We start from the raw sequence: 24,119 nt of genomic DNA on the forward strand, positions 1-24,119 counted from the left end.
TGGGGGGGACCCCACGTCATTTAAATAAAAAATAATTGGAAAGAACGATGTCGGGTCCCCCCCAATTTTCATAACCAGCCAGATACAACACAGCAGCAGCAGGCAGCATTACAAGGGTGGGAAGGGCCACTGTTTTTGGCCTTCCCCAGCCTAATGCTACCAGCCTGCGGCCACCCCGGTGCCTGCCCGTCACTACAGATGGTCGGGTACTGGTTCGTACCCGGCTCTTCCCAGTACCCCTGTTGGCGGTGGGTACCGGGGTAATAATGGGGGTTAGTGTAGCCTCTGCACCGGCTAACATTAAGCCTCGCCTTAGTAATGGAGGTTGTCAATCAGCCAGCGGCCATTACTAAGGCGGTGATAATAAAGTTTAAAAAGATACAAGCACATAGAAAAATATTTTATTGAAATAAAAAAACACAACCCTCATTAACCATTTTATTGAGAATAAAAAAAACGCTGTCATTGAAGTCCTCGAATCCGAAGTCCAACAACCGAACCTGTAAAAAAAACACAAACACAGAAAAATAATCAGTAACACATAAAGAAGCAAAATTATTATTCTTACCTATCCTGGGTCCAGCGCTGGAGCCGCAATGTCAGCGAGCTGGGCCCTGTATCTAATCCTATCATGTGTGATACAGTCTGCTGAGCTGTGTATCTAATCCAATCATGTATTATACTGTCTGCAGGGCCCTATATCTAATCCGATCATGTGTGATACTGTCTGCTGAGCCACTGTATCTAATCCTATCATGTGTGATACTGTCTGCTGAGCCACTGTATCTAATCCTATCATGTGTGGTACTGTCTGCTGAGCCACTGTATCTAATCCTATCATGTGTGGTACTGTCTGCTGAGCAGTGTATCTAATCCTATCATGTGTGATACTGTCTGCTGAGCTGTGTATCTAATCCTATCATGTGTGATACTGTCTGCTGAGCCACTGTATCTAATCCTATCATGTGTGGTACTGTCTGCTGAGCCACTGTATGTAATCCTATCATGTGTGATACTGTCTGCTGGGCCACTGTATCTAATCCTATCATGTGTGATACTGTCTGCTGAGCTGTGTATCTAATCCTATCATGTGTGATACTGCCTTCTTAGCCACTGTATCTAATCCTATCATGTGTGATACTGTCTGCTCAGCCACTGTATCTAATCCTATCATGTGTGATACTGCCTTCTGAGCCACTGTATCTAATCCTATCCATAGTTTATAGGGTCGTAGTGCTATAGATATGCTATGCTCTCTCATATACACACTTTTTTTTGGGGCGGACACATATGTATTGGGGCTATTTCCCTGACATTTTAAGCCCTGGGGGTATGTTCACACGGCAGCGTCCGTTACGGCTGAAATTACTGTGCTGTTTTCAGGAGAAAACAGCACCGTAATTTCAGCCGTAATGGCATGTGCAGGCGTCTTTTGCTGCGTCCATTACGGACGTAATTGGAGCTGTTTTTCTATGGAGTCCATGGAAAACGGCTCCATTTACGTCTGAAGAAGTGACAGGCACTTCTTTGACGCGGGCGTCTTTTTTACGCACCGCCTTTTGACAGCGGCGCGTAAAAAAAAATGACCGTCGGCACAGAACATCGTAAGACCCATTCAAATGAATGGGCAGATGTTTGCCGACGATTTTGAGCCGCATTTTCGGACGTAATTCAATGCTAAAACGCCCGAATTACGTCCGTAAATAGTGTGTGTGAACCCAGCCTTAGTGACGCCCCGGCTGCTAGTGCAGCATTGTTGGGTCACTTAGGAGACCCAATGATGCAGCTGAAAGCTGCGGACCGTCGGCCATGAGAAGTTTGCGGGGGGGGGGCCCAGTAAGAATTTTTGCATCGGGGCCCATGAGCCTCTAGCTACGCCCCTGGGGATATGATTAACTTATATAAATATATGAATGGCCCATACAAGAAATATAGTGAATACCTGTTCCATATAAAACCCCCTCAAAAGACAAGGGAGCATAGATAATTTCCTAGAACAAAAAAATATTATCTCCTATGTCAATGCGTAGAATTTATGTTTCATTCCTTCCCTTTTTTCCATCCCTTGGTTGAACTTGATGGACATACGTCTTTTTTCAACCGTACTAACTATGTAACTATGTAACTATGAGTCACTATATTCCAAGACCCATAATTTATTTTTTTCCATCGATGGAGCTGTGTGAGGGTTTCTTTTTATTCTATTTTTTGGGGCAGATGAGGTGAACAAGCAACAGCAATTCTGGTGTTTTTAATGGTTTTTTTTCTTTACAGCGTTCAAACTGCAGGTTAATTAATGTTACATTGTAATAGTTTGAACTTTTACAGACGCGGCGATACCAATTATGTTTCGTAAAAAAATGTATTTACACTACTTTGGAAGAAAAATGGAGACAGGTTTTCTTTTGTTTTAATATTTTTTTATCTGTTTTTTACTTTTTTTATTAGTCCCCCTAGGGGAATTAAACCAGCTATCGTTAAATCTCTTCCCAGTATACTGCAATACTTATATATTGCAGTATATTGTGTTTTACACCGGCTCCTATTAAGCCTTGTCTCTGGCATTGTTTGGATCCAGATATTGTCGAGCGGTGAAGTACAGTATATATATATATATATATATATATATATATATATATATATTTATTTGGAGCTTAATAGGAGCACAAAAACCGCAGACCTGGGGGCCTTTATTAGGCCCCAAAACTGCCAAGACAATCATCTGCAATCATCGGTAATATACAGTTGACAATCGCAGCGTTTGAAGTGTGTTCAGTCCCTAAACCCGCTCCATACATTGATGCATGTACCGGGTTAAAGAAAGTGCGACGCATATGAAAATAAAGAAACACACCCCTCAATTTATTGCCCTGTTTATACTTTGTTCAGAAGTCTCCCCATTGTGGCCCTAATCTTATACCCAGATACATGATCGGGCCCAAAATGATGAAAGTATCCAGTAGCTTTGACAACATAAATTTTGCTGGAAAATGCTTAATGTCCCAATACACAGTTAAAAAGAGGTGTAAAGCTTTTCAGAAATGACCCAAATTTGAAAACTGCACCCGTTAACATTCATTTAGGGGTGCAGTGAGTATTTTGACCTCACAGGTTTTTGCTAAAATTAATACAAAGCAGGGGAAAAAAACAAAAAGTAACAGTTTTTTTTTAAAACGCACGTGAAAATTAAAAACACACCCCACAATTTATCACCCTGTTTTCATAAATAACAGTTACACCCCTCATCTTTATATAGGGGTGCCGTGAGTATTTAGACCCGATCATTCTTCTTACAAATTAAATCCAAAACAAGTGGGGGAAATAAAATTCAGCATTTTTTTTTTATTTAATTAATATATATCATGTTGTAAGATCTAAGGTCATTTTGTGAAGGGGTATATTTAAAAATTGTCACTATCAAGTCATTTTCACACTTTGTTGGAAGAGACATACCCAGAGTATTTAATGAGGGGTATAGTGTAAGATATTTGTTTTTTTAATGGGGGTTGCAAAAAACTTAGACATACTGTATTTTTCGGACAATAAGACGCACCAGATTATAAGAAAAGGGAATATAAGTATAAAATATTAGAAAATGATTTTATTTTTTTACTTTAATATTTTTTTACACTTCTGAAAATGTATTTAACTTTTTTTTCTTTTACACATTTTATTAGTTCCCCTAGGGGACTTGAAACATTAATCATTAGATTTTGGAGAACCCTCGAATGAACGTTCGGCAAAAATTAGCAAAATGCATAAATCTCTTATCTTTTAAATTTTTTGGGGTTGACCAATCAACAGCCTCAAATTTACTTGGGTACATACTCAGATCTTCTGTAAATATAATGTACCCAAAAAATTTAATTGTAGACTGTTCAAACTCACATTTCTCAAGATGAGCAAATTTCACGAAATTAGATTCGGGTCCGATTCTATGGATCCAGCTCTCAGATTCGATGCGGTCTGAATAACTTTATTGCAAATCTAAAGTGCCCCAAATTGCCCTGAAAAGTTGTGTATGACATTTTAACCTCTTAACGCCGAAGGACGGATATATCCGTCCTCTGCAGCTGCTAGTTCGCGCAGGAGGACGGATATATCCGTCCTGTGATGGCGCGGGTACTGACACTGTACCCACGCATTCAGCGGCAGGAGCACGGCTGTTATACACAGCCTGGCTCATGCTGCAACTGCCGGAATCGAAGCGCACTCCGATTCCGGCAGTTTAACCCATTAAATGCCGCTGTCAATAGTGACAGCGGCATCTAATGTGTTTGACAGAGGGAGGGAGCTCCCTCTGTCACCCCATCGGCGCCCCCGCAAAGAAATCGCGGGTCGCCGTTGGGTTTCCATGGCAGCGGGGGTCTAACAAAGACCCCCAGGTCTGTCTTCAGCATCTGCCTGTTAGGCGATGCCGGAGGCATGACCTAACAGATTGCCTGTCAGTTTTACACTGACAGGCAATAATGCTTTGGTATACTAAGTATACCAAAGCATTATATATGCGATCGGCACATCGCATAGTGAAGTCCCCTGGTGGGACTAAAAAAAAAATGTCAATCAGTTAAATAAAAATAATAATTACAGTGAAAATCAAATAAAACAAAAAGTGGTTTTATTTAGTAAAAGTGTCAAAACAAATAACACATACACATATATGGTATCCCCACGATCATAACGACTTGAACAATAAAATGAACACATTAATTAAACCGCCGGATGAACGGCGTCCAAAAAAAACGCAAAAAACAACGGCAAAATTCTCTTTTTTTCCCATTCCCCCCATAAAAAATTAAATAAAAATTAATCTATAAGTCCTATGTACCCCAAAATAGTACTAATGAAAACTACACATTGGCCCGCAAAAATCAAGCCCAAATACGACCACATAGACGGAAAAATAAAAACCTTACGGCTCTTGGAATGCGGCGATGCAAAAACAAGTAATTTTTTTCTAAAAGGCTTTTTATTGTGCAAACGTAGGAAAACATATAAAACCCTTACATATTTGGTATCCCCGTAATCGTGCCGACCCATAGAATAAAGTGAACATGTTATTTACGCTGCATAGTAAACGGCGTATATTTGTAACGTGAAAATCAATGCTGGAATAGCTGCTTATTTTCAATTCTCTCCTAAAATAAAGTTAATAAAAGTTAATCGATATATTATAAGCATCTAAAAATGGTACAAATACAAAATACAACTCGTCCCGCAAAAAACAAGCCGTTATACGGCTATATAGATGGAATAAAAAACTCTTGGAATGCGACCATGAAAAAACTAAAAATAATCCTTGGTCATTAACGTGCAAAATGGCCCGGTCATTAAGGGGTTAAAGGTCTTCTAGGATCAATATTATTGAAGAAGATTTGTGAATGATGTGATGAAGATTGGTAATTACAAACGAATATAAGAATTGTATAGCTGCAGCAGCACTCACTCACAGCAATGGCTGCCTGTGCCTCTCTAACTTACACACTGACACTGCGACTCCTCCCTCTCTAAAATCTCTCTATAAAGTTCTTGTAAATCTAACTATCTAGTCTCTTCTCAATATGAAACACACTGACGCTAATCCATCGGCAGCAGTATTTCCTGGTTGCGCTGTTTATAGTGACTATAACGCATATGACTGTCATCAGTGACTCACCCCTATTACCCTTATGATTAGCTTTGCTAGAGGTAGAGCAGCCTGCAAGCCAATATGGCAAAATGCTTTATTATTAAAAAACCAAACTAAAGTAAAAAAGTTACACGTATTTGGTATCGGCGCGTCCATAACGACCCCAACTATAAAGCTATTACATTATTAAACGCGCATGGTGAACACCGTAAAAAAAAAAATGGAAAAATTGCTGTTTTCTGTGAATCCTGCATTAAAAAAACGTGATCAAAAAGTCGCATCTACTACAAAATGGTACTAATACAAACTACAAGTCGTCCCGCAAAAAAAAAAGCCCTCATACAACTGCATCGGCAAAAAAATAAAAAAGTTATGGCTCTTCAAATATGGAGACACGAAAACAAATAATTTTGAAGAAAAATAGTTTTTACTTTGGGTATGTTCACACGCTTAACAAAAAACGTCTGAAAATACTAAGCTGTTTTCAGAGAAAACAGCCTCTGATTTTCAGGCATTTTGAAGCTGAAAATGAATTTGGAGCTTTTTTTGAGGCTTCTTTTCAGGCTTCTTTTGGCTGAGTTTACACAGAGTTTTTTGCAGGAGGAAAATCTGCCTCAAAATTCCGTTTGGAAGTTTGAGGCAGATTTTCCTCTGCCTGCACGCCGATTTTTCGCAGCGTTTTTCGCCCCCGGCCATTGAGCGCTGCGGGCATAAAACGCTGTGAAATACCCTTTCTCTGCCTACCATTGTTGTCAATGAGAGGTCAGAGGTGTAAATGCCCGAAGATAGGGCATGTCCCTTCTTTCTCGCGCTAGCCGGTTTTACCGCTCGCGGGAAAAAGATGTCTCCGCCTCCCATTGAAATCAATGGGAGGCATCTTGGGCCATCTTTCGGTGCGTTTTGGGGCGTGGTTTCTGCGCCAAAAAACTCGTCAATAAGACTCTATGTGAACTCCCCCTTTCAGTTGTTTTTTGAGGCGTTTTTCAATGTAGTGTTCAATGGAAAATCAACTCAAAAAAACGCCCCAAGAAGTGACATGCTACTTCTTTTTACGGAGCGTCTTTTTACGCTACGTTTTTTTAAACAGTGGCGTAAAAAGATGCCCCGTATGAACTAAATGCTGTTTTTCCCATCGATTTCAATGGGCAGATGTTTGTAGGTGTTCAGCTTCTGTTTTTACAGACGTTTTTCAAGGCGTAAATGCCCCAAAATACACCTGAAAACACTGCGTGTGAACATACCCTAATAGTAGTAAAACATACAAAATCTATAATTTTTTGGTAATTTGGTACAAAAGCATAACAACCCGCTAAATAAACTTATTGTGTTATTTATACCACACGGTAAACGGCGTAGATTTAGGACGCAAAAAAGAGTGGCAAAATTTCCGTTTTTTATAACCCCCAAAAAAAAGTTAATAAAAGTTAAATAAATTATATGTACCTCAAAATGGTGCTATTAAAAAATACAACTTGTCCCGCAAAAAACAAGACTTTATACAGCTTAATAGCTTGGTCACTAAGGTTTAAAGTGGGCTGGTCATTAAAGGGTTAATAATTTAGCTTTTTCCTCATCAGCCTCCACAATTTCTTCCTCATTACTTTTTAAAGGGCCAACACTTTCAGTTTTACACTTTTTACTATTTATATAAGTGAAGAACTTTTAGGATTAGTTTTGCTCTCTTTGTCTCCAGGTTTGCTGCCTTTGTATGTTTTTTACATAATAATTTTTTTTCCTATAGCTTTTTAATGCTTCTTCACTGGCCCTCCAGTTTTAGTAGTTTATTTTTGTTATTCCTTGACCCCCTTAAATTTTTATTCATCCACATGACTTTCTCCTGTTCCTTACCCTTTTATTCCCATAAGGTATGCACCTTTCACAATGAAAATGTAGGCTGCTTTTACAAATATCCCATTTAGTATCCGTACTTTTCTTTTTTAGGACATTTTCACAGTTAAGGGCGGTGATTGCCCTCCCCCATTAACCTGCCTCTGCCTCCACAGCGTGATGGAGATAACTCATAAATGGAGTATGATCTCTGTATAACATTAACAAGTCAGACACACAGAGAATCACAGCACTGGATAGTAAAAATATATATGGGTGCACGCCTCCAAACAGGACCAGATCCAAGGTCCTTGATGTAAGCACAAGAAGAAAAGCGAGTCAGCACTTACAAGATAAATGAGAGCTTTAATCACCCAATGCAACATTTCAGACCAGCAGGACCGTTCTCAAGCATGCTCTCATTTATTTTGGAAGTGCTGCCTCACTTTTCTTCTTGTGCTTCCATTTACAAGTCAGCCACTTGAGTAAGCCATCTTTGACTGCTAGCAGTGTGGTCCCATGGCCGATCTGCACAGGCTGAAAGACGAAGAACCTTCCCTGTAGTCTGCCTGTAGAACTTGCCAGTGTGTGAGCTGTGGTAACAGGAATACAGGAAAAAAAAAATGCTCCTAGCAGCTTAATAACCATGAAGACTGATAGGTATATTTTTGTGCCAACAATCTTAGTTTTCCTTTGGACCTAGATGTATGATATGTTGCCCTTAAAGAGGGATTGCACTTTAAGCAATCTTTTGATATCTCAAAGAAACATATCAGAAGTTTGGATCAGTGGGGTTCCGGGTGCTAGACGCTCTATGTAAGCCGTCTTCAGCTTGGCAACAGGGAGCGCCGATCACAGTTGAAGTTGCCGGGCCCTTAGATTAGCACTTCTGCACCTTCGTTTCAGTGATGTTGGGGGCCTCAGCACCCGAACGCCCACCGATCCAAACATTAGTCACTCATTAACTATGGCTGCATAAAATACTTTTAGATCCACTCTGAAAATTAGGCATGCAACATCAATAGACAAGTCCTGTATTAAAATACTATAGCACTCAGTGACTTAATGTGGCACTGTCATATAAATAGAATGCCAAGTTCCAACATGTCTGTTCATTAAATTTGTTCCTTGCTAGAGATTAACCCAGTTAAGTGCTGTTAGGGTATGTGCACACGGTAGCAGGCTTTTACGTCTGAAAAGACAGACTGTTTTCAGGAGAAAACAGCTGCCTCGTTTCAGTCGTAAATGCTCCTCCTCGCATTTTGCGAGGCTTCTCTGACAGCCGTAAATTTCGAGCTGTGCTTCATTGAGTTCAATGAAGAACGGCTCAAATTAGTCCTGCACTTCTTTTGACGAGGCTGTATTTTTACAGCTGTCAAACGACGACGCGTAAATGACAGGTCGTCTGCACAGTACGTCGGCAAACCCATTCAAATGAATGGGCAGATGTTTGCCGACGTATTGGAGCCCTATTTTCAGATGTAAAACGAGGCATAATACGCCTCGTTTACGTCTGAAAATAGGTCGTGTGAACCCAGCGTTACTGTGCAATGAAAATATCTGAAGTGGAAGACCTGAATATCTGTTACAAACGCTGTTATAAAAAAAAAACGACAAATGTGTGCGTGATACATTAGTACAAAACTTTACATCCTACGTCACGCCGAACATCTTTTTGAGCAATACACTTGAAAAGTGTTTCCAACTAAAGACTGGGTACACACATTGTAGCAGTGTGCCGTGCAGTCATATAATGTCGGCGTTTTTTTTATGCCGCGTTTCACTGCACAGTTTTTACAGTCTACTTCAAACATTTTGATGGTTATATACATTACATATACACCTGTTCTTACCTATTCTAGATTAAAAATTAATTCTCGTCTATAAATCGTTACTGTATAAATCATTATCTGATTTATAAAACAGGAATACTCACCAACACATTTTGGAGTGTTCAACCATTTTCCTTCTACGCAACTTGCTGAATCTTCTTCGGAGAAACGGAAGCCGTTATCACACTCATATTTAGCTTTTTCACCGTGGACGAATGTTTTCTTGTTTTGTAAAGCAGTTGCATGCGTAACTTCTGGAGCCTCAGCACATGAATCTTCTAAAAAATGTTAAATAAAAAAGTGTTTAGAAATTTCATAAAAAGGTATGAAACATATAATTAACCCTTTCATAGCTGGTCTTTTTAAGATTTTAGCAAATTCCAATTGAGGTCTAAAAACTTTATTCAGGCGACTACCCCACCATGGGTAATGCTTGGCTGCAATAAAAAAAAAAAAAACACCCAGTAAAAAAATCCCCGTAAAAAGAATTGCATGTCACTTCTTGAGCGGTTTTTGTAGCCGTTTTTCATTGTGTCAATACAAAAACAGCTCCAAAAACGGGCATAAAAAATGCCTAAAAAAACTTTTGTGGTTTAAAAAAGGCTGAAAATCAGAGGCTGTTTTCCCTTAAAAACAGCTCCATATTTTACTGCCGTTTTTAGTTTAACGTGTGAACATACCCCTAGATTGCTCTTTAGCTCTGTTAGGGTACGTTCACACGCTAAACTAAAAACGGCTGTAAAATACGCAGCTGTTTTCAAGGGAAAACAGCCTCTGATTTACAGCTGTTTTTAACCCGTTAGTGACCACCAATACGCCTTTTCACGGCGACCACTACTGGGCTTCATTATGATCCATAAGCCTTTTCACGGCGCTGCATCAGAATAAATCTGCGGCGCCGGGAGCACTTAAAACTCCCTGTTCTCAGCTACCTCCGGTAGCTGAGAACTTGGGGAAGCGCTGTTCCAGCTGGCGCATCTAAGTGGGTTTGGAGAGAGGGAAGGAGCTTCCTGTCTCACCCCACTAACACCCTGCTATGAGATTGCATGGTGCCAGTGTCTTCTATGGCAGCCGTAAGCTTAATAAAGGCCCCCATGTCTGCCTGTAGTGGATGCCTGCTAGGTCATGCCTCTGGCATGGACTAGCAGATGCCTGTCCGTTGTAAACAGACAGGCAGTAATACACTGCAATACAGAAGTATTGCAGTTTATTATAAAGGCGATTCGACGATCGCATAGTGAAGTCCCCTAGTGGGACTAGTATAAAAGTAAAAAATAAAGTTTAATAAAGTTATTAATAAATAAATAAGTGAAAAAAAATAAAAAAAACCACTTTTTCCCCTTCCAAAATGCTTTATTATGAAAAAAAATATAAGTTACACATATTTGGTATCGCCACGTCCGCAATGACCCCAACTAAATACATAATAGTAGTAAAACATAAGAAAACCATATAAATTTGGTATTGTCGCAATCGTAACAACCCGCTGAATAAAAGTATTATGTTAATACCACACGGTAAACGGCGTCAATTAAAGATGTAAAAAAAGAGTTGCAAAATGTCAGGTTTTTTTTCTATTACGCCCTAAAAAAAAGTTTAGAAAAGTTAATCACTAAATTATATGTACCCCAAAATGGTGTGTGCGGCATTATCTACAAAGCGGGTGTGTGTGTGTGTGTGGCACAATCTACAAAGGGCACTGTAGCATTACCTACAGAGGGCACTGTGGCATTACCTACAGAGGACACTGTGGCATTACCTACAGAGGGCACTGTGGCATTACCTACAGAGGGCACTGTGGCATTACCTACAGAGGGCACTGTGGCATTACCTACAGAGGGCACTGTGGCATTACCTACAGAGGGGAAATGTGGCACCACCTACAGGGGGCACTGTGGCACCACCTACAGGGGGCACTGTGGCACCATCTTCAGGGGGCACTGTGGTACCATCTACAGGGGGCACTGTGGCACCATCTACAGGGGGCACTGTGGCACCATCTACAGGGGGCACTGTGGCCCCATCTACAGGGGGCACTGTGGCACCAACTACAAAGGGTACTGTGGCATTATCTACGGGGGTGTGGCACTATCTGCAGGGGGCACTGTGACAGTATCTGCAGGGGGCACTGTGACAGTATCTACAGAGGGCACTGTGGCAATATTTACAGAGGGCACTGTGGGACGATCTAAAAATGAGCTGCCCAATCTTGACATTCTTGTGCTGCCAATTGAGCAGCCAGACTGCGATACTTAAACTGGAAAACTGGATTGTTAAAATAAGTACGGTAAATTTAGCAGTATTATTATAGTATTGTAGTATTGTTATAGTAGCTCAAATAACTAATTGATTAACAATCATTTTTTGTATCAAATTTGAAAGTGATGTGGCCCGTCAACTTTTAACTTCAAAATTATTATTTTTTCTATGTGCGGTCACTTACCCGACCGAGTTTGAGACCCTTGCTCTACATTATTCTTTAATAATAGCCTATGCTGCATTATATGGGCAAAAATAAAATAAAAAAATAAATAAGAAAAAAACTATTGCTGTAGTGCTTCTTTAGATACATGGCCCCAGCAAACATTACCACACATGGCCCCAGCAAACATTATCACACTTGATAGGCTTAGACATATGGCCCCAGCAGACAGTATCACATATGATAGACTTAGATAAATGGCCCCAGCAGACCGTATAACACATTATAGGCTTACATTTAGGACCACATGATAGCAGTCAGTATCCATATACTCAACCTCCTCGATTCTGAGTCGGGTCCTGGATCCTGATGCTTTACAACATCACAAGGTTACGTCTGCCACACATACAATGGCCTGCTGAACGGCGCCAGGACCCAACGCTAAACCCAAAACCGAAGAGGACCCGATTTAGGAGCTGTGAAGGTAACTTTGTGGAAATGCTACTGTAGTTACAGAGGCTGGTGTCGTTTACTAAATAAGCTCCAGTTACTACAATAACTGTGGACAAGCGTTTTGCTGGGGGCTATGGGCCTCCCTGCCTTCAGGGTATGATCACAACTATGACCCCTATAACTACGCCATTGATACTGTGGAGAAAGTTTCTCTCTACGTATTAGGTAACTGATTGATAATTTTTATTTTGTTCAATATTTTTGTTATTTTGCTAAAGAGACACATGTTAGGAGAGAATTCACCTCTGATGAAGGCGTTAACACGGCAATACGCATGGGGTTCTTTAACTCACATGGAGCTATAGGATATCCAACATGGTTGCTTACGTTTTTCTTTATGCATTTACTAACCTAATTTTTTTATATTGCATTGCTTGTGGTTTTATGGATATTTCAATTTATATGGAATTATAAGACATTTCATTTGGCAATTCTAAGATTGACTCCATTGACTCCTAACACCATTATTTACTTGTTATGACACTACTTTTAGTGTCCATGGTTATTTAAACTAGTGCTATATCCCATTAATCTGCATGTTGCAGATATTTACAGTATTATCCTGTAGTCGATCACTTGCCTCTCTCCATGTGTGGTAGGATTTCTATCCCAACCAGGGGTTAGAAATCTACTGTATGTTTGGTACGTGTTTGTGCTACTTTACTTGCTTTTAAACTTTCAGAATGCTACAATAACAATTTTGATACGATTGAAAAGGTGGAGTCTTGTATATATGTTTATATTTTTAAAGGGTAACTAAACTTTAAAAAAAAAACTCCTGACATGTCATAGTGAAATGTCATAATTTTTGATCACTATGACATCTCAGAGTTTTTTGGAAAGTTTAGTTACACTTTAATACAAATGTGGTACTTTTTCACACGTTAACTTGCAGTCTGCCTTTAATATTGTTTTGGTTATGCCCTCCTTTTTTCTCTTGTACGTGAACAAACGTTAGGACAATTTCATAGGACTCTTAGGCCCCATGCACATGACCATAGTTTTCATCCGTAATTACGGATCCGTAATTACGAATGAAATTGCGGACCCATTCATCTCTATGGGCTACGGACACCTTTCCGTATATTTACGGATGGGTGTCTGTTCCGTAGAAATGATATGTAAAATATAGAACTTGTCCTATTCTTATCCGTAAATACGGCACGGACTCCCAATAGAAATCTATGGGCGCTTCTGTAATTCCATATATGGACAGTGACGTCAGGGACTTTTCCTGGAGTGATCTCCTACTCCTGAAGCGGAATTCCCGGCCACAGCAGAAAAAAACCGCAACAAAACTGCTTTGTGTATGTCCACAGGGGCACATGCAGGGGGATTTCTAGCTGCTTCCTGTGGATCCTACGGAAGGCCCTTACATACTATGGGACTCAATTGTATCCACATCCTTAGGACAAGGATACAATTGACATCGCTGGCGAGGCAAGAGAACCATCGGTAACCGTTCCCCAAAATTTGGTGCTTTTTTGGGCCACCTGCGTAATTTCCGCTGGAGAAGGTCTGGTCAGATGCAACCATATCTGCATCGCTGGAGGGAATGCACAAAGTCCGGAAAAAGGGGACCAGTGAGTGTTGCACTATGTATAGGGGGCAGTGTGGCACTATCTACATGGAGGTGTTTGCCATTATCTACATGGGCAGTGTGGCACTATCTATATGGGCACTATCTAAATGGGCACTGTGGCAGTATTTACATGAAGCAGTGTGGGGCACTATCTACAAGGGGTACGGAGTGTGGCACTGTCTATGCTGGTTCTTATGCTACCAGTAGTGATTAGCACAAATCCACTAGCCTCATCCTTTTTTTTATTAGCGTTTGTAATGTAAAAAGGGCTAGGCTAGTGGATAAGTGCAGACCACTACTCGTAGCATAAAAACCAGAGAGTAGCGGGAGCGTGCCAAAAATAACTTGGTTTGAAAAGTATGCATTTGGTAACACCCCTTTAAAAATCCTTAAACAAGAGAGTAGAACAGCATGACTCCATAGAAAAGAGTGTGAGTTGCTATGTAAGTATATGGGGTCTGTATTCGTTTAACGGGTCTGGCGTTTGTATTTAGGGGGTCTGGTCTTATGTCTGTATTAGTTTAAGGTCTGTATTTAGATGGTCTGGTTGAGGTCTGTATTAGTTTAGGGGTCAGGTCTGGGTTCTGTATTAGTTTAGATGGTAAGGCCAGGGGTCTGTATTAGTTTCTGGGTGTCTGTATTTAGTGGTCGGTGGTTTGTATTTAATGGGTCTGCTCTGGGGTCTGTCTTTATTTAGGGTGCTTGTTCTGGGGTATGTATTTGTTTAGGGGAGTCTGGTCAGGGGACTCTATTAGTTTAGAAGCTCTGAGGTCTGTATATATATTCTAGGGTCTGGTCTGGGGTCTGTATGTTAATGTCTGGAGTCAATATATGGGCCTGGAGTCTGAATTTGCTCAGGGGTCTGGTCTGTGTTCTGGAATTATTTAGGGGGTTTGGTCTGTGGTCTGAAATAACTTAAGGATCTGGTCTGGGAAAAGTAACAATTTAGGCGGTTTGGTTTCTGAATATTTGTGTTGAGGCTGAAAATGGCTGCAGAAACAAGGGGCAAAAAAGTCTCATCAGGACACTCTGCAGTCACCAGGAGAAGTCATCATAGTGGTCTGTGTCAGATGGAGAAGAAAAGAAAAGAGAGACTCCAATCCGAAAAGACGTCGACTGTCAGTAACTCGATTTATAGAGAATCTGTCACCTCTCCTGACATGTCTGTTATTGTTAAGCCGCTGGTGGGGTTCAAGACCGCAACAGGCAATATTTATCACATGTGTGAAGCACGAATCAACACTGACATAATACAAAAGGCACAAGTAATTCACCGGTGGATGAGCAGAGCAGTATACTGAAGGTAGTAGTAGATGGAGACAATGCATAAATGAAGTGGATGGCAGTTGAGTAGGATGCAAGCAGTGAACTCACTGACCCTATCTGAATACTATCCCACAGCAGGGTAAGACAACAGCTTGGCAGCAGACCAAACAACAGGAAAGGCAAACAAACCAGTGTAACTACTTATCCCAGGATACACATAAAACTACAATACAAAAAGTAGATCTCTCAGAGGACGAATAGGTCCCAAAATACAAATAAACACCTAGACAAGAATAAAATCACCAACTATATTTTGGAAAGAGTTTAGCACTTGCCAGAAACAGTATAACCAGCATCTGAATAATCCAGGCCTGAAGTATACGTATATAGGCCCAAAACAAGTACTCCGCCCTAATTAACCAGGCAAAGCTAAATGATTACCAAATCCAGACTTAGACCAAAGGCATTGCCAAGCAACGCCCAAACACAGATATAAGATAAATCATTGATTACCAGCAGTCCTGCTGCTACTTGTAACAGTTATAGCAAATTCTATTATTCCACAAAAAGTCTTTGCGTAGTACAGGACTAATTAGAGAAACTAGTGTTACCATTCCCATTGTCAGGAAGATGTATCCCTACATAGTGTGAGACTGTCAGTATGTACGGACACAGTCCTTTCACAAGGGGAATTGTCACACCCATTTGTCAATGCTCGCACAGAAAGGTGGTGTTGATTATAGACATGGCGTGGCAGGGCAGAGGTGGAGAAGGGGAACTGATGTTTGGGTCTACTTAATCTGCTATGGTATACTTAATCTGCTACTGCTTTGAAGGCAAGAACAGTGGAGCATGCAGCACTATTCCTACCATCAAAATTATAGAAATCTTTACGGAAGCTCTGACATAACCTATTATAAGTCATTGGGGTCCGTCAGTTTCCGTTTGGATCTGTCATACACTGGATGTTATCATGGCTAGAAACGAAAGTCATGATGCCAGTGTGAACAGAGCCTGAACCTCAGACCAGACATCAGGGTCTTAAATTAAACCAAAACATGGAAATAGTATAAGTACAAAAAACTAAAATACATATGTCTACCCACATCTATTAAGACAATACTTTCATATAATAGTTTACATTTATAATGTATTACATTTGGAAACATCGTGAAATTCTTACCTGTGCATATTAGTGATGCCGACCACTGTCCACTCACGCAGGTAGTTTGATCTGACCCACTGAAGTGAAATCCAGATTTGCAGATGTATTTTACTACATCATCAGTTACATATTCTTGTTTTTTAGAGGATTCAACTATGCCACCATTTTTTATTGGCGGTGGATTCCTGCAAGGTGTTGATCCTTGAAATAAAATCAAAACAAATATTACATTTTCAGAACTCTAGGAAGGTACATATGTCATCTTTAGGCTATGTTCACACGGAGTATTTTGCAGGGTTTTTTGACGCGGAAACCGCCTCGCAAAACTCGGCAAAAACGGCCCGAGAACGCCTCCCATTGATTTCAATGGGAGGCGTCAGCGTTTTTTTCCCGCGAGCAGTAAAACTGCCTCGCGGGATAAAGAAGCGACATGCCCTATCTTCGGGCGCTTCCGCCTCTGACCTCACATTGACTTCAATGGGAGGCAGAGAAAGCGTATTTCGCCCTGTTTTATGCCCGTGGGGCTCAATGGCCGCGGGCGAAAATCGGCGTGCAGGGAGAGGAAAATCTGCCTCAAAGTTCCAAACGGAATTTTGAGGCAGATATTCCTCCCCCAAAATACTCCATGTGAACATAGCCTTACAAGTTGTGTGTACAAATACACGAGATGTTGCCAATAATGACAAATCAAATCACTTCTCTTTTGTGGCACTAATCAGGAATAAGCCCACTGTGCCGGGCTGCTGGGAATTTCAACCACCAAGACCTCCAAGAGTTACGTATATATTTTCATACTACATATTTACGTCAGATGTATACATCGGGAGTATTTTCCTCTGTTGGATTCCACTCTATAGGCATAAGTGGCATCCGTTGCCCATAGGCTTTCATGATAAAAAAAAAATATGTATACCACACGGTATACTTTTTTTTACGGGATGCCTCTGTATGGAATAGCGCAGTCGACTACGCTTTTATATACAGTTGAAAAAAAAGATTCACTGACACATACTATCCTGACGGAGGCTAGTAGGACAGTTTTTTTTACCTCCATCAGTTGAATGGGTGCATATGGACACATTTGGGCGTATGCACCGAGAGTTTTTCCAGTACATATGCCAAGTGGACACTGAATAGTATCAGTGTGAATTCAGCCTTATATAGAGGGGAGCTTTGAAAACATAACAAGCAGTCATAAAATAAATGATTGTAGAAATAACGGTTAAGAAACAAGAAAAAATAATTATTTCTTTATTATACACTTTAAGTATATATACTAGGAATGGATGATCAGTGACTAGGACATCTTAGCTTTGCTTAGAACTGAAACCTGCTTAAAATCTGCCCTTTCAGCATGATGAAATACAACTTTTATCCAATTAGGAGTTGAAATTAAAATAAAAGGCATTATACTATTCATTATACAGGGTGGGCCATTTATATGGATACACCTAAATAAAATGGGAATGGTTGGTGATATTAACTTCCTGTTTGTGGCACATTAGTATATGGGAGGGGGGAAACTTTTCAAGCTGGGTGTTGACCATGGCGGCCATTTTGATGTCGGCCATTTTGTATCCAACTTTAGTTTTTTCAATGGGAAGAGGGTCATGTGACACATCAAACTTATCGAGAATTTCACAAGAAAAACAATAGTGTGCTTGGTTTTAACGTTACTTTATTCTTTCATGAGTTATTTATGTCATTATGGGTGTCAGGTCCGAGCATTCCTAGATGAACAGTTTCCTGGAAAGTGGATTGGTCATCGTGGGCCAGTTGAATGGCCCCCTAGGTCTCCCGATCTGACCCCCTTAGACTTTTATCTTTGGGGTCATCTGAAGGCAATTGTCTATGCTGTGAAGATACGAGATGTGCAGCAACTGAAACTACGGATACTGGAAGCCTGTGCTAGCATTTCTTCTGCGGTGTTGCTATCAGTGTGTGAAGAGTGGGAGAAGAGGGTTGGATTGACAATCCAACACAATGGGCAGCACTTTGAACACATTTTATAAGTGGTCAGAAACTTGTAAATAACTCATGAAAGAATAAAGTAACGTTAAAACCAAGCACACCATTGTTTTTCTTGTGAAATTCTCGATAAGTTTGATGTGTCACATGACCCTCTTCCCATTGAAAAAACTAAAGTTGGATACAAAACGGCCGACTTCAAAATGGCTGCCATGGTCAACACCCAGCTTGAAAAGTTTCCCCCTCCAATATACTAATGTGCCACAAACAGGAAGTTAATATCACCAACCATTCCCATTTTATTTAGGTGTATCCATATAAATGGCCTACCCTGTATATTTGCCAGCCATACACTTAAACAACTGAGGTTAATCTCAGCCATACCAATTGCGGAGATAAATGTAGGTGGAGAGAACATTACCAACCAAGAAACTAGAACTTCACCTACATTTATCACCTCTATTGGAATGGCTGAGATTAACCTCAGTTGTTTAAGTGTATGGCTGGTAATACTTGCTCCCCCTTACATGTAATCTATTTGAGGTTATTAGACTTCCAATATATATTTAGTTCTCCCGTATTGGATAATGGGTTACAACCAAAACTAAGTATCTCTATGGACACATGTATTACAAATGAATTTCGGAAAAAAAAAAAAATATTAAAATTTGTACATTTCCCCTCTACAATGCTTTATTTCCTGTGAAACGCCTAAAGGGTTAAGAATCTTTCTGAATGCTGTATTGAATACTTTGAGGGGTGCAGTTTTTAAAATGGGGTGATTTATTGGGGGAGTCTAATATATGAGGCCCTCAAAATCACTTCAGAACTAAAGTGGTACCTGTAAAAAAGGTCTTTTGAAATTTTCTTTAAAATGTAAGAAATTGCTACTAAAGTTCTGAGCCTTGTAACGTCCTAGAAAATAAAAGGACGTTCAAAAATGATGCAAACATAAAGTAGACATATGGGAAATGTTAACTAGTGACTATTTTGTGTGGTATTACTATCTGTTTTACAAGCAGATACATTTAAATTGAGAAAAATGCTAATTTTTGCAAATTTTCTGTACATTTTGGTGTTTTTTCACTAATAAATATTGTATTTATCGATCAAATTTTTCCACTAACATAAAGTACAATATGTCACGAGAAAAAAAATCTCAGAATCGCTTGGATAGGTAAAAGCATTCCCAAGTTATTACCACATAAAGTGACACGTCAGACACAAGGCCAAAACAGGCTGCGTCCTGAAGGGGTTAAATAAAAAAAAACAAAAAAAAAACAAAAGCACTGGGGGGACATTATATTTATAGATATATTTATATAACTTACGTATGCACTCTGGAGGTTGTTCCCATTTTCCTTCGACACACCGAATTATTGGAGAGCCATACATCTTAAATCCACTGACACAAGTCATGGTAACATTGTCATTGCTATAATATGCTTCCCTTGGATCTTTAATTTCAGCATTTTTTGGACTATATGCTGGAGGACATTTGCCTTCTCTTTTTTCTAGGAGTTAAACAACAATTACCATTAATAAATATTCCTAGCCTTTTCTCCACTCCTCATGCTGCAACCAAGTTCCCTTACTCTAAACCCTAGTCCCACAGGTCTGCCCCTATGGCTCTGCCTGCAGTACGGCTTGCCTTTACTATTGCCTTAAATTCCACGGTGAATGACATGACACATAAACATACGATGGTATATGCATACACACAGACATATACTGTATATTGTTTATCATTTTAAATTTATATAGCAACAAAATATTTTATGGCACTATACAATTTATTAAAAATGGGTAAGAAAGAGGTAATATAAAAATGATTACAAACACAAATAATGGTAAAGTATTATTTACATGGGGCTCATTTGTTGCAGAAATTTCTGCCACTGTCCAAATCATCTGAATTGCACGCTGCAGAAAAAAACCCATTTGGTATGGAGCAGATATTCAATGCAGAAATCTCTGCAACAAATCTGCACCGTGTGAATAATAATAATAAACTTTATTTATATAGCGCCAACATATTCCCCAGCACTTTACAATTCATGAATATACTTTTATGCCGGGTTCCCTCTGGTCGGATACCCTGCGTAAACCTGGCACCCGCAGCACTTTCCGTCCGAAAAATCGCACCACTGTGGTGTGGTTTTTCAGACGGAATTTCTACAGAGCAAAAAAAAGCTCTCATACTTACCCCCTCCCTCCTTTAACGTCCACTCTAGTCTCCTACGATGACGTTGCAGGCCATGTGACGCTGCAGCGGTCTCATGGGATGAAACTTCATCCCAGGAGGCCAGACTGCAGGATGAAGGAGGGCATTCTTTGTAAGTATGATTATTTTTTTTGCCGGAGTTGCGTTTATTGTGGCGTAATTGCTGCAATTACGCTGCAAAAGTCGCAACACTTGGCTTTCTGTTGCGGGTTTTGCATCCCCATTGAATCGAATGGGGAAAACCTGCAACAGAAAATCAACAAAAGCACTGCATAAATTGACATGCTGCAGAATTAAATTCCGCATCGCAGGACAATTTATTAACGTTTACGCTGCGGTTGCAGTAATTTGACAATTGTGTTTTTCTTTTGTTTTTTTTATAAATATTGCTTTTTCTTTTTTGTACTAGCATTTCCCTGTATTAGAATACTGCATGATTTACACATGCATCTTGCGCATATTACATTTCTGTTTCTGTTTTAAATTTTGTAAACATTTCTATTATATGTATACATTTTATACATATTTCTTTAGTAGATTTACACTGTACATTATATGTACTTATTTTTATGACATAAGTATTCATTTTGACTGTTAAATGTATTTATGTTCTATAGGGCAGGTAAAGCTTTCTCGGTGAGGTGCAATGTGCCCCTGCTGCATGTCACGCATTCTTGCTCTTTCAGGATCTTTGTAAAAAAGACATCCCTGACAGAACATGTGTCCAAGAATTTCTGTTAGGCTGTCATTTTAACCTTCATGTTGATGATGATCGTTGATGAAAAGTTAGAGAATTCACTAATATCCTTTCTGTATCAATTCTTTTGCTGTCATCTAATAGGAATCGTCATTGTTTACTCCCAAGGGATAAAAATCTGTCCACAGTCATGTGACCGCTATAAAGCGGATCTGTCTAACAAAGTACAGCAGACTGTATAATATGCCAGTCTTAGTAAGGGGGCAATTTGCCAACCTTCGTATGCCAGTTTTCGGGGGAAGAAAAGTCGCAATTTTCACAAAACTTTTGGCCTTTTTACGTCATCCTTGCCACTTTTGTGGAAGGGGGGCACTGTCTCGGGGGGAGAGAGGAGTGGCCACCACGGCTGCATAATTTTGTCATAATTTAAACTGGCATTTATTATAGTGGAAATGTACTCCAGCTCCTAGCTGTTGTCCTCTGGATCTAGTGGAAGAACCGCTGCATCTGGTTTGGCAAATATTTCCTCTAAGAAAACGGACATGTTTATGATTCCTTTTTTTTCTTTCAGGAATGTGTATTAATTATGATGGTTAAATATAAACTATTGTCATTATCTTTGTGACCTTGACGGTTAGTATAAAGTGACACATTTACTGTAAGTAAAGCAATGTGGATCAGAAAACCTAAAAAAAACAAAACTACAACCCTCTCTATCTCTCATAAAGGGATGTCAGGTGTAGTACCTACATGTTTGGTCAACATCCCTCTCCTTGTATCACTGCCACTGGACTTACCATAGTTAGCCAAATTTAATATTGACACAGTTGGTCTATGCTCCTATCCAGAAGCCTAACTGTTACATCAGGACTTTGTACAAAATGCAGAGGAATATGTTTCATTCTAACTGTACAGTTTCTTACTTTTTTATAAGGACATCTCAAAAATCTATGCCTTATAACTTTGTTGGATACTTTATTTATAATAGGCAAATCTGAAACCTTTGCTTTATTAGTAGTATTTTCCCACTAAATATTATATGTAAATTGCTAACACACCTGTCTTATTCTTTGAGTCTGGAGCAACAGAATCTGGATCAAGGGGAATTTCAACTAGAAAAAAAAAAAGCAGTATTACATTTGATTATTGCAATGAATTTCCCCCCTTTCGCCAATCTCTTATGATATGCTAAAAATACTTATTTTTGAATGAGTGGAGTTATTTCACATGTGAGAGGGTTGATACACCCAATAAGACAAAACAAGCCTATTTTCCCCTGAGATAAATAATGTTTGCAAGAGATACAATTTACAGAGTTTTTTTTCCAAAAAATTCAAAGTTTGATATATAATACATTTCTTCTAGCATCCACACTGAGTATCAATAGGGGAGTAGCAATTTGAATAATAATGGATGATCAGGAAAGATTGCTGATAGGTGAAGTCTTTGAGAGAATAATTAGTAAAATATTTATTATGCCCCTCTGTAAAATTCCTTCCAATGTTTATAAATAATTGGTCTAAATCTGTATAATTTTAAATTTTAGGTTATGATATGGTGTGGAGATTTTCATTTTGCAATGAAATCCAATCAATCACAGTTTTAAATTATTATCACATTGATAATAAACAGACACGTTTAGTAAGATAAACACATGGAGGGATGACAAAGGCACAAAAATAGAGGCTTATATAGGCTTATATATTATTATTCTATTTTAAAGAAAGGGAATACTCATACTCAAAGCTCTACCCAATCTACCCAATCTACTCCATATACACAGGATAGTAGATATTTAATATATGCTGGGTCAGATTATGACACAGTGGATTTGGAGGTCGATATGGGTGCTAATGTACAGAGACTTTGTTGGTGGAAGAAAGAATTAAAAAATAAAATTGGCATTACAAAAGGAAATCGAAAATTAAAACAAAGACTAGATTTTAAAAAAAGTTAGGGGTAGCAAATTCAGAAAATGATTAACTGTTTCTGGTCAGACAAATAAGTGAAGTAAAACACAACTGTATTTAGTATCATCATAAAAGCTGAAAAAGCATTGAAATGGACAAAATAATTCTAAATATTCTAAATATGCAAAAGAGTGATCGTCCATTAGCAAGGTTGCTGAGAAATGATGAAGGTAATACTACTGTTTTTAAAATAAGCACTGGTTGAGAGTGGTAAATATCAACGTGGAAAACAATATATAATTTATTTAAAAGGGTTGTCGAACGAAAATAAAAACAATTTTTTATTTTTCTTTTCTGAAATGAAGAAATTTGTAATATACTTTCTTTCCATCACATGTTTTCATTCTCCATCATGTGTTACCAGAAGTTTGGAGCTGCCCATTCTTGTGATGACATGGTGACACAGGCTCCGGGGGGAAGGAGTTTCTTCCTCATCTCTACGTGTCGATGACGCTTATCAAGAGGCTGCCTAAATTCATCAGCTAAACCAGTCCCTTCTCCATCATGGCTGATTCAGAGGCCAAAAGGAGGACTGACTTAGCTTTGTCAGCGTGTCACCACAAGAACAGAAGTTCCAAACTTCCGGGACTGTTGGGCCTGATTCACACGAACGTGTTAAACGTCTGTGGGATGGCCGTTGAAAAAGCGGTCATCTTACGGACCTATGTAATTCAATGTGGCTGTTCACACAGCCGTTTCAACGGACCGTGTGAAGGGTCCGTGCGAAAACAGGACATGTCCGTTCTTTTCGCGCATCACGCATCCCTCCATAGACTCTCAACTATGGGGGATGCGTGACATTGCACCTCGGACGTAAAAAACTGCGGTTTTCAAGTCCGAGATGCGCAGCGCTCGTGTGAATCAGGCCTAAACCTGCGATCCATGAAGGTTTGAAAAAGAAAGTATGTTACAAAGTTTCTACATTTCAGAAAAGAAAAATAGTTTTTTTTTCAGTTGGAAATAGGCAGTCAGAAGAAGTGCCAAATTTATCATAGTGTTGCATGCTGTAAGATAAATTTGACGT

At 39.4% G+C, this 24,119-nt stretch overlaps 1 protein-coding gene across 1 annotated transcript in view; it reads right to left on the reverse strand.

Moving 5' to 3' along the window:
• CFH (complement factor H) overlaps positions 1-24,119 on the reverse strand; it is a 272,806-nt gene that overhangs the window by 53,227 nt on the left and 195,460 nt on the right. The window contains exons 14-17 of the mRNA XM_075833420.1: positions 22,184-22,237; positions 19,536-19,718; positions 16,255-16,437; positions 9,393-9,566 (exon numbers count right to left, since the gene is read on the reverse strand). Coding sequence (XP_075689535.1) covers positions 9,393-9,566; positions 16,255-16,437; positions 19,536-19,718; positions 22,184-22,237 — 594 coding nt within the window. The remainder of the gene's footprint in view (positions 1-9,392; positions 9,567-16,254; positions 16,438-19,535; positions 19,719-22,183; positions 22,238-24,119) is intronic.

This window comes from Rhinoderma darwinii, chromosome 7 (assembly GCF_050947455.1).
Source record: "Rhinoderma darwinii isolate aRhiDar2 chromosome 7, aRhiDar2.hap1, whole genome shotgun sequence".
Taxonomy (NCBI): domain Eukaryota; kingdom Metazoa; phylum Chordata; class Amphibia; order Anura; family Rhinodermatidae; genus Rhinoderma; species Rhinoderma darwinii.